The sequence below is a fragment of the Pleurodeles waltl genome, chromosome 7, assembly GCF_031143425.1.
Source record: "Pleurodeles waltl isolate 20211129_DDA chromosome 7, aPleWal1.hap1.20221129, whole genome shotgun sequence".
NCBI lineage: Eukaryota > Metazoa > Chordata > Amphibia > Caudata > Salamandridae > Pleurodeles > Pleurodeles waltl.
In genome coordinates, this window is record NC_090446.1 from 1,379,794,786 (window position 1) to 1,379,809,340 (window position 14,555).

Sequence of the window (14,555 nt, forward strand, 5' to 3'; positions counted from 1 at the left end):
GCAAACAACAAAAGCGTTTGTGGGAGCCAAATGAGAATGCACTCAGGTCCTGACTTTCGGGGGCTAAGTTCTGGCAGAAAAAAACGTTGGAGATATCCAAGGTTGTTTTATTCATTTTGCGCACTATGTCATTAATTAGTGCTGGGCTATGTGAATTTTGTATAGCGTATGTACGTGTATGACTGTTTAAGTGTCTGCAGTCTAAGACTATTCAATATGAATGGTCTGGCTTTGCAACACAGAATAACAGTTTATTCATTGAAGAGACACAGGGCTCACTTACTCCTCGGTATTCGAGCTGAGTGAGGATCTCCCTCACCGGAGCTTTAGCTTCATGTTGAACAGGATATTGTGGCTGAGGCTTGGGAGTAGACCTGAAAGGTATTACATGACAAGGTGAGTCATTGTCCCAACCTACTTGGTTGCGGTACAATGCAGTTGCCTGCGCTAGAGTCCAATTGACAGCATAGGCTTGTTTTACTATTTCTGGAACAAGATCAGAGAAAGAAGGCAAAAATGACATCTTCCCAATGTGGGAGCTTAGGGACGTTCTCGGGTGGGCAGCAGGATTTCACAACTAAGTTCATCCCAGAATATCACACTAATGGTGCGCTCTATGTCTCCCTCAATTTGGATATTTAAATCATAAACCCTGTCGGTGGGAGAACTCGCCCGTCTGCAGTTTCAACTGCAATGACATTGCTAGTTTCTGTCGCATCCAGATGATCTTTCAGACTCTGGCGACATATCGTTATGTCTGCTGCGCCGTCTAACAATGTCACTGCCCACGTCTTGTTCTTCATCACTGTTCTCAAGTGTACTGGCATTTTTAATTGACAGTGCTGCCACCTTTTTCTTTTTAAACTGTGGCTTTTGTTGTGGGGACTTTTCTTTTTTGTCTGAAGACTGTGGTGAGTCTTTCTTCTGTTTCATGTATTCAGGATGTGGATTCATTGTGCCATTTTATTTGCCATGTCTGTCTTCCACCATCATGTTGTCAAATCTTTTGAACATTTATTTGCAAAGGAAAATTAGAAATGACAAAGAGGTAATGTGTTACCCATTTAATTCAAAATTCCAATGTATTGCTAACATAAATATGTAAGTAACAAGTCCTTGACAAAATAAGAGCTGAGTTTCACAAACCATGCATAACCCCAATAGTCTGTGCCATTTAGAGGCAGACACTCCACGACCTTGAAAACATGGAAGAAAGGGAATATTGCATGGGATCAAATTAAATAGGCAAACTGTGATTGATGCATGGCCTCACATGGAGCCATACATCCCGCCCTCACAATAGGAATCCTTCATCAATAACACCAATATTCTACATCATGGCAGTATAACAATTTGAGGCAACATGACCATTACAAGACACTGTGGCAGTATCTGGTGCAATGTCACAACCACCATTCAGTGATGTGCTAAAATAGTTATCTTGACTATGAGGAGAGACATCAACAGCTACCTCCACTGAACACAAATTGAAGCTCTAGCCAATGTGAAGGAACAACAGTATGCTATGGCTTGACATACACATGTGGTTTACGCAGGTTAAGTGGCACATATTGCCTTGATGGCAACATCACACAGGAAACAAGCCTGGTTCAATCACAGTGCAAGTTGTCTCTGTACAAGATCTGTCCATCCCAAGTGGGTGTCTGTCCCGGGATCAATACATGTTCACTTTGTACTTTCCAACATAAACATATCACTGCAAATGTCTCTACTTTGAAATGTCTAAATGAAGATGACATGGTGAATGACCCTTAAACAGAATAACAAGGGATAATTAATGATTCCACATAGTAGATTTGATTCAAATAATAAGTTAGGAGGACACATATACTTAGCGCATGCAAAAATAATTTATGGCAACAAACACAATAGTCAATGTAGGTTAACTCTGATCCACTAACATCTTTGCCTTGGACTTTCCTGAACTGACCATTCCTACCACATTAATATTGCATACTGATATGTTCCCTATGTCACACGTTGCACTGACACTGGAGATTACAATATCTAAATGTACACTTACACTCAGGTGAAGAAGTGGTCAGTGACATCTTGAAGTAGGTCAATTCCTTCTTCTTCACTAATGTCATCTTCATTGGGCATTCAACATCCTCACCGATGGCTCTTCACAGTCTCCATGCTCTGTGATTAATAGGATGTTCCGTTGCAGGGCGATGTTGTGGAGCATTCAGCAGGCAACCGTGATTTGGCACACCTTATCGGGTCAGTAGAGGAAATCTCCTCTGGTCTTGTCTAGGCACCTAAACCTGGCCTTGAGGAGCCCAGAAGCCTGCTCCACTGGCCTCTATGTTCTTACATGGGCCTCATCGATGCAAACTTCCCCTGGCATTGTTTGATTCCTCAACGGTGCCAACAATCATGGTAGGTTAGGATGCACTGAGTCTCCTACATGGAAGCAACATATCAACAGATAAATAGCATTTCAAGCCGTTGTACCTTCCTAAACTAGTATTCAAGTAAATGATCCTCAAGTCATATTGTACTTACCAACACCCCAGGCCCTCTGAGGTTCAAAGTGTGATATTTGCAGGGGTTTGGTGCTCTTCCATAGTACAAAGGAATCATGTGTTGACCCAGGAAATCAGCGGGCACACCCTTGAGATGTACAAATTCAGTAAGCAGACAACTTGCACATTGATGGAATGGAAGTTCTTCTGATTGAGGTATGTTCCCTTGCATGTGATAGTACCAAAGCAATATACGGGCCATCTACTGCCCCCACCACACGTGGTAGTCCACCCAAAGCATAAAATTCTCCCTTCACCGTGGCAAAAACCTGCTGTTGTGGGGACTGGATAGCAGTTGATATTTCTCAGCACTGCAGAGAGGACTTCTTGTAGCACACCACTGAAATTTGGTTGGGACATGCTCCCAGATGCTGCCACAGTGTATTGAAAGAGCCAGTGGCCAAAACATGGAATAGTGCCATGAGTTTCACTATTGGTGTTATTGCTGTGGTATTCATATTGTGAGGCAGGAGATAGGCTCCAGCTGGTGATACAAATCCAGGATATTTTGCCTATTTAGCCGAAACCACCCCTCCCGAACCCAAGGACCCCAACCAGTAGCATCATTGAGATGCCTGCAACTGTGGGCCCGCCAGCTGCAACACACTTCACATGCCCACAGATAATGATGAATGAGGCTGTGACTGTTCATGAAGCAGTCCAGGGCCTGTGTGCAGGCAAGGCTGGTGACAGTGGAGAGCCCTGAGTTTCACCTGTGACAGTAAACCTTTTTTTTAAAAGAGTGCTATTACATAGCCAGTGGGACAACATGTCCCCCCTGACCCTTGTTGGAGGCATCCTAGTGGGACCCTTCCTTGGGTCAAATTTTTAAAATATGACATTTTTTTTGTCGGGAAGTCCGTCGATGCGCGGATCTAACGCAATGCCCAGCATGACATCCCTAAGGTGGTGGATTCACAGATCCAGAGCGAATCCCCAGGGGTGTTGCCCTGGGCTTTGCAATGGATTCACCGAACCCCCATAAAAATAAAAAAGGGTCTTTTGCGACCCGAGGGTTGGACATCTTTGGGGGGGTTGAAGATCCTGTGATCAACCCCATGCTGTACACATCGATAAACATCTTAATTTACATTAAACAACAGACAAATTCACTGAAAAAATAAAGGTTAATGTGACGTTATAGTTCGAAATTTTAATAATATCTTAGTTTACAATACAAAAAAAACATAGAAATTCACAACAAAAATAAAGATCAAAGGGTTGTACTTAGGTGAAACTGTTAGTTAAGACATACTGTTTTAAACAAACCAAAACACAGAAACTCACTATTAATAATTATCTCAAGTAACTATAACTCATGCCCTTGCCATGCACTGCTTCTACCCTCACATATTACATTGTTCATGAAATGTTCAATGACTGCATTGATGACATCTTAAATGACATAACTGATAACAACATTGTGCATGGTGGGGGTGTGAGTTTTAGTTACTTGAGATAACTTTAACTGGTGAATTTCTGTGGTTTTGCTTGTTTAAACAACTATGGGCTTGATTTAGATATTGGCAGTAATGGTGCAGCTGTTGTGTTTCCAGCTGTAAACCTGCCTGCCACCATGACAGTCTGCCCGCCCTATTTAGATGTTAGCGGGCCTCTAGGTGAAATACCACCAACTGTCCGCCCTCACCATCAAGAATCACTGCTTGCATCGACGGCGCCATAGGCGAAATCGGCAGAAGGACTCCAGACCCTTTTCCTGCAAAGCTAATCACATTAAGCATCTAACTCACTAACTAAGCTATGCCCCTGAGTGACTGTATTCTTCAGCCCGCCGAATAAGAGAGGGATCGGAGAGAGTTTGAAGAGGATGAAACAAGACAAAAGAGAGGAAGAGACACAGACTAGAGGAGGAAGGAGGTTGATTAGAAAGAGGCAGAGCTGAGAAGGCAAGAGGTTTCTGCCCGGTGTGGGACACGTGAGGAAGAAAGGAGGGGACGTTTGCCATGGGCAATAGTTATAAGTGATAAATAGGAAAGGGAAGAAAGAGAAGGGAGAGAAAATTCACGCCAGGGAAGAGGGTGAGAATATGACAGGATGGTGTGAAAAGCAGGCAGTGCTGGGCAGAGTCAGTAGTGAGACATGTAACTGTGAATACCTGCCTGCACTATGGCCTGTCAGAAGCACATGGCTATCACAGCGTGTCCATATCCATTAGAGGGCCAGTCTGCCGCTGCCTAACCTCTCTACCCCTTCCATTTCCTGGCATGAGCGTCAATTCACCAAAATGGCAGGGGTAGAGGAAGTGACATCACACCTCATTAAAACTTTACTTTCACTCACACACACATGCTTACACACACACACACACTCTTGCTCTTACATAAACACACTCACCTGCAAGCACCCATACAACATACAGTGTTTTTTTATATACATATTTTATTATTTCAAGTACATATATTCAATTACAAATCCAAATGACATAATTCAAAGGTCAAAAAGCAAGAAATGAAAACTGGGTCTGTGTATTCCACTATCCAAGGGTCAGTATAGCATTTGTTTTCTATTGTGTAACACAAATATATCTGTCAAAGAGTAACAAGCGATGTATTCAGAAGACAATTATACAGTACATTCCAATATGTTGTTTCGCCCCTGTATACTCAAGGTGCATTCAGTATCATTCCCCCTTTTATTTTATTTTATCTTTTTTTATTTATTTTTTTGTCCAATGGGATACTGTTCTCTCTGCATCGCAGTCAGGCAGTACCATCTATTTGATCTGAGTTAATGCTGGTTATAAACTGAGGCTCAAGTAGTTAGATAGAAAATAGCTTTATTAACATTTTACAACGGACATTACTGCTATACCTCCCTGTTCATGGTGGGCGTTCATCATTTTTGATTTCCAACTATGTTACAAGCGCATCCCAAACGTCATAACCTGTGTGTGCCTGCCCTCCATCTCGTAAAACTCGCAGCACCCGCAGTTCCGCTTGTGCCCACCTCAGTGTCATGACTCACCACTTATGCATTTCAGATGCTCTTGATGCCTTCCAGTTCATAGCAATCAATTGTTTGTACATAATAAATGCCAGGTCGGCAAACCTATGAATATATGTGTCCTGTTTAATTCTGGTTCAGTAAACAAGATCTCGGTTCCAGTGAGAACACATGCTTTGTGATGTCAGTGACTACTTCCACTACCTTGTGCCAAACTTTCTGAAGGGGCCCGCAATCCCACACCATGTGATAGAAGTGAGCCGTGTGTGACCCACACCGGGGGCATGTTGGACTAGCTGTAGGGTACATGCGATGTATACGAGATGGGGACAGATACACTTGGGCCACAAAATTTAACTGGGTATATCGAAACCTAGGGTTTCGCGACACTCCCTGCACTTGCTGGAGGGTCACCAGCCATGTCATGGGGACAAAGGCACGGGGAGAATTGTATTGCATCTCTGTCTCGCCACCTCAAGTCCGTTACCTTCTGTATCCATTAGGGTTTTATACAAATTTGTAATCACTTTTGATAGGCCATCATCAGAGAGCAGAAAGTGTAATGTGGGAGATGGGGCAGGCTCCTGATCTCCCCCCACCCATTCTGTTTTAATCAGGCGACATATAGTGTAATACAATATAAATTGTCCCGTTCCCACCGAGGTAAGGTCCCTAATGGCCGTGAATGACATCAGTATATCACCATCAAAGCAATCCCCCACTGTATCTGTCCCTGCCTCTGCCCATAATGTTAGGAGGTGTGTCTTGAGCAATTGCATGCCTCCTGGTATCTGATCCCGGGGAATGAGGGGTGAGTATGGGGGGCTAGTTCCTCCTTTCTGTATATATCATTTCCAACAGCCATGTGCTGCTCTCAACAAGCAATTGTCGGTGTTATGTTTCACTGTGCGGTCTGTTAGCCCGGTGTACACAGGGATGCTCTGTAGCTGAGTGTGTATCCATGCTGCCTCTGAGGATTCAGGTCTACGTATCCAGTGTAATTTCCATTGTAGCTGTGCTGCAGCATAGTAGTGTTCAAAATTTGGGGCACCCCACCCCCCTTTGCGTAACGGCAGAAGCAGATTAGTAAGCGCCACTCTGAATCTACCGCTTCCCCCTATAAGTCCTAGCAGTAATCTGTTCAGCTCGCGGAAGAAGCTTCTAGGCAGAACTATGGGCAATACTGCAAAGTAATAAAGGAGTCGCGGGAGCACCAGCATATTTGCTATTGCTACCTTTCCCATGGGAGAGGAAGCGAACACCAGAACCGGAGTGAGCCCTTCATGGAGCATAGCGCGTGGCCCAAATAGCCATCTCTCAGGTCATCAGGTCTATAGTAAATCTGCACTCCCAAATATTTAAATGTGTCGAAACACCACTTCAACTTTCCCACAGGAAGCTCCTCCCTCATCTCAGTAGGCAGGTCAACCAGAGGGAATAAGCAGGACTTAGACCAATTAACTTTCAGTCAGGCTAGCTTGAATCTAGGGGCATGGTGAGCACGGGACCCGAGTCTGGGCATACCCTTCCCACTTGGGGCGACAAATGGACGGAATGCAGAACAAATCAAACATTCACTCCCACAGATCTGGGTTTAATCCATCAGTTTTTTTGCTCACCCTGCCATTCCATTTTGGAACCAGCCATATGCAAATCAGTCTTGACCCTGTTCCCTATTGGAACAGTCCAGCCCGAACTGCCAGACTAGGTCCTACCTGGACCAGAAACAAGCATCCTGGGTCTGGTTTTGGGGTATCACCCCTCTTCAGCCCAGCTAGCTTGAATCGGTGCATAGTGAGCACGGGACCCACGTCTGGGCATACCCTTCCCACTTGGGGCAACAAATGCAAAAAGAACAGTTGATGGACGGAATGCAGAACAAATCAAACATTCACCCTCAGTCACAGATCTGGGTTTATTCCATTACTTTTGGCAATTCGGACTGGACTGTTCCCATGAGGAACAGGGTCAAGTCTGATTTGCATAAACTAGGGTGGCTAGGTGAGCAAAAAAAACTATGGATTAAACCCAGATCTTTGTGACTGGGGGTGAATGTTTGCATTGTTCAGCATTCTGTCCATCATCTGTTTTTTTTGCATTTGTCCCGCCAAGTGGGAAGGGTATGCCCAGACATGGGTCCTGTGCTCACTGTGCCACTAGATTCAAGCTAGCCTGGCTGATGAAGGGTGATACCCTGAAACCGGTTCTAGGCTGCTTGTTTCTGATCTAGGGAGGACCTGGCTTGGCAGTTTGGGCTGGACTGTTCCCATGAGGAACAGGGTCAAGACTGGTTGGCATATGACTGGGTCCAAACTGGGGTGGTGTGGTGTGCAAAAAAAAAAACAATGGATTAAACCCAGATCTTTGTGACTGGGGGTGAATGTTTGCCTTGTTCAGCATTCCATCCATCATCTATTCTTTTTGCAGCTGTATTTCTTAGCACTAAAATCATTCTTGTGCCCATTTTAGACATGAGGATGCATTTTTGTGCTAAAAAAATAGTTCTAAATGCAGAATTACTCTTCGTGTGCAACTAAGCGTAATCTTACGGAATTCACTGGTAATTCCGCATGATTACGCTACGCGAGTGACTTCCCACCACCCCTAGCAAAAAGTACAATAATGCTATGCCTTTGTAAAGGGCTGTAGAATTCATCTGAGTTATGTATAGAAAATTTAAAATACATAGGTGAAATCCACCAGTCGCTACACTGGTACTCCTTATATTCACTATATGTATATATAAGCAGTTTGGTCCTCTCCAGTGATTTCTGAAACCCTGAATCGCTAGTTAAACAAATGCGTGCGCAGCAGACGCTCTTTGACCCGCCAAACTACCTCCTCAGGAGTAACCCTGCCCCACCCTCTCAGGGACTGGATGGCCCTTGAGAGCGCCGGTGAGGTAAGCCGGAAGCAGCCGCGCACCTTGCCGAGCAGGTTCGCTGGGTGTGAGGCACGGAGGAGGAGGGGTGGATGGAGGTGTGCCTTTCTTTCACTCCGAGCCTGGAGGTGGGGCATCCCTCCGCTGCCTGAAAGGTACTCCACGGCACTGCCACTCTGAGCCGCAGTTTTGGGACTCCCTGCCCGCCCCAGAGCACCCGCGGACGCTGCGTCCCTTCCGGCCACGAGGGGCCTCTCAAGGAGGGTCAGAGGCCATGGCCACCCCGGATGAGACCAACCAGGTGAGTCTGTCAGGAGCAGAAGGTGACACCGCGTCCCCGGCCGGGGGGCAGAGGTGTGCAGGTATGCCGGCAGGGCAGCTGTGCTCTGGGGTGGCCACTGAGGGAGGGGGCTTGTTCGCCTTCGGCTTCTCCTCCGCCCCAGTGGCAGCGTGAGTTGGGTCCCTGCGCCGAGGCTTAGTTATTTGTTGGCCGACCCTCTGTGTTAATACGGACTGCTGTTTGTGTTCATGCAAACTCCACCACCACGGTGCGAACTGGCTTGCAATCCTGCTACGGGGCGTTATTTAAATACCACAGGCCAGCCGAGCATCCTCAGCAGGCGTGCGGTGTAAGTAACGCCAAGAGAGAGGCGAGGGCCTGAACGAGGGGATTTGGCAATTCTAGGAATTTGGGGGAAGTGTCGCAGTACCTGAGTGTGAGGATTGGGGTTCATTGCTAGAGTTGTAGGCTTCAAGTGACGCCCCTCTCTCTGTGTGAGGTACATCCTTTCTTTTAGTGGCGCGCGGAATAATTGAGCACAGGCCAAACCTTGAACATCTGGATTTACAGGATTCCAGTGGAAGGTTCCAGAGCCACCAACACTTCCTGCCCCCCCTATCCAAATACCCCAATAACAGCGGAAATAGGAAGACAAGAACGCCACGACTTGAGCTTGCACAATAGTACAGATGCGTGGCTTTCTGTCACTCATGCCTTCCAGACTTATTTCGTCACACGTTTCTGAGCCATCCGTTCCTTACTCTGCATGGAACCTGCCACGAGGTGTGGTAAACACTGAGCGCAGCGTGACCCTCGCTATTTTCATTCATTCATGCCGGGTGCAGATGGTCTCTCTGTGATCCAAAAGATGTCCACAAGCGCTTTATACCCAGAACAGCTGAACGATTGTAGCAGTATTACTTCACTATTTTGACATATGGTGACACCGTCCGAGCAAGTGTTTCACCTCATTAGTATCTGTTTAACACTTGAACACAGCAATTAGCAATTAAAAGTGACCAGTTAACCTTTGCAAATGACCTTCTCCTGCGGCGCAAAATGTGGGAGTGGTATTAGTAACTTTTTGTCTGAGCAGAGAACTTAGGCCCATATTTATACTTTTTTAGCGCCTCATTTGCGCCGCTTTTTGATGCAAAATCGGCGCAAACTTACAAAATACAATTGTATTTTGTAAGTTTGCGCCGATTTTGCGTCAAAAAATGACGCAAATGCGGCGCTAAAAAAAGTATAGAAATGGGCCTTAGTATTTTTTTTAAACTGCGGATGATGGGTCATGTGGCAAGTGCAGCAAATCCATAATCATGTGGAAAATGTCGCAGCCGCTGAACCGCATAATTCCAGTGGCTCTGCTTAAACACATCAAGCTCAGGTATATCACGACTGTGCTTTTATCAGTTACAAGCTCTCTGGGAATTCTTTAGCAATTAAAAACATCTCTCATGATCTCTTTAGTGCTAACATTGTTCACAAATATCATCTGAGGCCACTTTGAATGGTATTCCATCATAACTGCAGCTTACTTCGGCCCCTCACCCATCACTCTTTATGGGCCAATCACCTCCAACGCCAGCTTGGTACAGGGCTGGTTTGGCATCCTCACACATTTGACAGAACTAGGATGTCTCTTGAGATTTGTTACTAGCAACACATATCCAGCATTCTCTCAAAAATGTTCCACCTCGTCACCTAGTACCAGCCACCAGAAGTCCTCTTGTATCTGTTGCTTCATCATGTGTATGCAGGTATGACTTTATTGGGCTAGTTCCACTTCCAACATTATTTTCCCCATTCTTATAGGCACTGCAAGCAGCCATAGACTATGGACAGTACCCATGTCCATGGTTAATTCATCCAGCCACATGAACATAAGTTCTTTCTTCCTCATCCAAGTTCCCTCATCTAGGCCATTCTTCCTGCATCAAAACCACCTTTGTCAAACCTGCACTGCTCAACCATTCTACCCCATCAAGATCCCAAACAACCTGGCCCCCACTTGATTAACTACAATGCGATCTTGTATTCCACCCCTCAAACAAACCAATATCTTCCTAACTTCTCTTCCCAGACTCCAGCGGTAAATTAGATAGGAAATCTGCTTTCACACTCAAGACCCCAGAAACATATTCTTATTTTGTAACCATACTCCTGCAGTCTGTACTGCCACTTTATTACCGTGGATGTCGCATGGTCACTTCTAAAGCTGAACTCACAACCCCACAAGAAAATCCTGAAATAATAAACATCCCGCCAGCATGCTAACTCTTCCTCTCAATGCTGCAATAAGTAGATTTTGCACTTCTCAGTGCATTAGATGTGAACACCTCAACCTCCTCTCAAACCTCTTTCGCATCCAACAATAAACTGCTCAGACCACAACCACTGGCATCTGTCACTGCAGTACTGCTGTCACAAAAGTTCAATGTTTTCAGTGGTTTAACCTTGGAAAGTTCTTTCACTTGCATATAGGCTATCTTTCACTCATCAGTTAACCGCAGGACGCGTCGGGACGTTTACCGTTTATTTCGGTAAGTGCACAATTCTACCAGCCCTCCTTATAGAACTGTAGGCCCTCGAGTGGCCTTATTCTATACTTTTTTAGATCTTGTTTTGACTATTGTACGATAATATTTTTCATTCGATGGCAGTTTGAACTTGGCCTCCAGTTGTACCTTTCAACTTTCTGACAGTGATCAACTCATTTTGGATAGTTTTTCACGAGTTTACTGTATTCCTTTTCATAAACGAATTAAGAATGAGAATCTGTATGGTTTTACCGAGTATGGTTTAATTATTATTTTAAAACATTTTGCCCTGTGGTCTCTTCACATGTTATAGACATTTCTGTGCTCAGATTTGTATCAACAATTGAGACATTTTCGTCAGAAGATTCCTCTATTTTCTGTCACATGGTATGTTACCAACATAGGTCATCCTTTTTCATTATCTCTAGCTAATTTTTTAGTATGCCTTGATTGTGATCACACTAAAATCACGTGAGTGCCAGCATGTTTCTCACTTGTCTGACATGACATTAATACTTTTCAGTCCATTTTTTTTCACTTACTTAATCCCCTTTTCTTCTGTTTTTATATTACTTCAGCATCTCTATAGGGGGTTTCTCATTTTTGGCCTGTATTTTTTTGTCCTATTTTCTTTCTTTTTCTTTTTCTGTTGTAGTGACTCTTATCACTACACATCGTCCATTAGTCGTTTTCACCAGGGAACTCTCTACAACAATAGCTTTTTAGTAGTGAACCCCTTTGAGGGTTTTCACTCGTATTATAATCCTTTTTTAAGTTGTTTTTCTTCACTTTTCGTTTTTATCACCTTTTGGGAGCACAGCAGACAAGGATGTATGCTTTATCCGTCTGCACTTAGGATACTCACTTCTTTGGTAGCACCCCTCTCTAGTGTGTGATTTACCTTTAGTCTTATATTGTTTATATACATTCTTTTCAGCCTTGAGAAAGCCCTGGCGTATTAGCAACAAGGGGCGAAACACGTGTTGGCTGTAACGTCGTTGAACATTGGAAGTTTATTTCTTTAGAACTAAAAGATTGTGCCAATCGAACTGTAACATCGTTGAACATTGGAACTTGTACTTTATAATTAAAGACTGCTGAATTGGACTCTTGTCATGTATTGCGCATTTAATGCTTTAAACTAGAAGATACTTTTTCTGTGGGAGCTTACCATTTAATTATACAGTACTTTGGCTAGCAGGAGGACTGGGGTCCAGGCCCTCTGGTTTTTAGTTCCCACAGCCCTCATAAAACGGCATTCTTCACAGGAAGTCATCCGTCAGGACCCTCCTCTCTTACTGAAGCCTTTTTGCATATAGGCTATCTTTCACTCATCGGTTCACACAGACCACGCATTCTCTTTCACTAATCTAGGAACTGTCCTGGTTTTCAGAAAAATGTGGCACAAACTTTGCGTATAACTCGGCAGACCAGAGGAGTGACATTGCATGATCTTTACCCTGGATTCCAAGTGCATTTCTTATTGTTTTTTGTTAAATATTCTTCATGTGACACATGAATTCCCAAGTCGTGCGCCCTTTCCACAGCTATCTTGCGTTTTGCCTCTTGAGTGTCATACCACATTTCTTCAAAATATTCAACACTTGCGACCAACCCTGTCATGTTTTTCAGCCGTAAATGCAAAAATATTGTTTTTGAAATAGGCCATACCTTCCACATGCTTTGAGAGAACATGTAGTCCTTCTGTGATACTTGATACTAACTTGACTGCTGTCTATAAATTGACAATAATATTTCTTGCATTTTCTTACTGGTGGTTCTCTAATTAGCTCATTAGTAAATGTATGGTACTTGTTACTACAGATTGTTATGCAGGGTTATATGCATCTACATATCCTCTTGGCATCTTTACTCTTAATAGAAATGCACCCTTCTAACTATACATTATTTTTAGTTTGAATCTAATATTGAATATCTTTATAACAGAAGCATATTAATGAATTACATCAAATTTTCGGGTTCTAGCATACACTACTTCTTTGGGTGCACAATTATGACTAATTCTCTTTTGTGGAAATTTTTCTGACCACTTTAGCAAAAATGGCTCCATTGTGTACAATAGGCTTACCAGTAACTGACTCTTCCAGAGACGTGTATTCCCTTCGATTTGCCATGTTATATTTAGTCAAAACATTTGCCATTGCACACATTTGAAACTACCCCGCCCCCAGTTTTAATTGTGGGCCAAATACCCTTCACACACTTCCTGCAGATTAGCAGAATTTAGATGGTTAAGAGCTTCCTGGGGAATCATAAAAAGAGATCATTAAAAACAAAGAAAACACGTTAAGAGCTCCAGCCCCTCCTTTGTGGGGAGAGCTCAGCGCCTTCATTGAATAAGGCATCTAAGCAATCTAAAGTCCGTTCTTGACCACTGACCCCTGTCCATCTGTGTCCAGGTGAGTTGCAGGGTCAAGCCTCAACGCCCTGTTCAGGGCTTCTTCTCTAATCCTATTTCCTCCGCCTTCCGAGATGCCCGCACAGCTAGGAAGAGTGTGTAGCCCCTTGCCCACCTGCCAGCTCCCCGAGTTGTGGGATCACAGGTAACTGTACCCACTATGGACAGGATGCAAGAAAAGTACTGTTCCAAGGGACTGTACTCCTATCCCCTGGGGCTTTCTCTGATCTGCATAATAGCTCCCAAACATGATTTCTAACTCTATCATATCCTCGATCCCCTCACGGCCACCCTTCAACATCTACCTAGTGTATGTTTCTGTCCACCCTTTCCTCAGCCACTCTTTCCCTCCTAGCGAGCAGATTCCCAACTTTCAAAATACAAGCGCTCTGTTTGATTAGTTGTGCACTTTTTGTACAGTACTACTGCATCAGCAAGGCGCGTCCCACATTCCCTCTAAATTGACCACTTTTCTCTCTTTTTCATGCTCTTCTCGGCCTCTGTGCTGTAAGATAAACTCGGGCGACTTAAAAGGGCATCTAAAATACACACATGACATAACAATAGGTCAGTTACACCTGTTTTGGTAACATATCCGGACATCTTGAAACGGTTCACATCACAGCTTTGCACAGGGGCGCCAAGGCCATGTGCTTGAGAGGGCGTGATAAAAAATAGTAGTCCGGGTACCCCTAAGTTCTCTGTGAATAAGGTTTGTTAACACTGCCAGTGTGTTGTGTGCATATGATTGCCAAGGCCTCGTATAGACTGCCCCCGCCTTGCACGTAAATACAAGCGGTTACAAGTTAATTAGACCTGGGAGCAGTATCGCCAGGATGGCTTACCCATGTCCCCCCGAGGAGACGAGACTGGTTATCATGTTGTAACAGAGCACTTTGTAAACGTCACAACTGTAGAG

At 44.3% G+C, this 14,555-nt stretch overlaps 1 protein-coding gene across 2 annotated transcripts in view; it reads left to right on the forward strand.

Moving 5' to 3' along the window:
• Positions 1–8,355: 8,355 nt before the first annotated feature.
• Positions 8,356–14,555, forward strand: part of LOC138246356 (transient receptor potential cation channel subfamily M member 4-like) — a 250,945-nt gene continuing 244,745 nt past the window's right edge. The window contains exon 1 of one of the 2 annotated variants that reach the window (XM_069200879.1): positions 8,356–8,415. In XM_069200879.1, the coding sequence (XP_069056980.1) occupies positions 8,392–8,415 (24 nt within the window). In that variant the 5' untranslated portion in view covers positions 8,356–8,391. The other variant, XM_069200878.1, reaches the window with a different exon arrangement.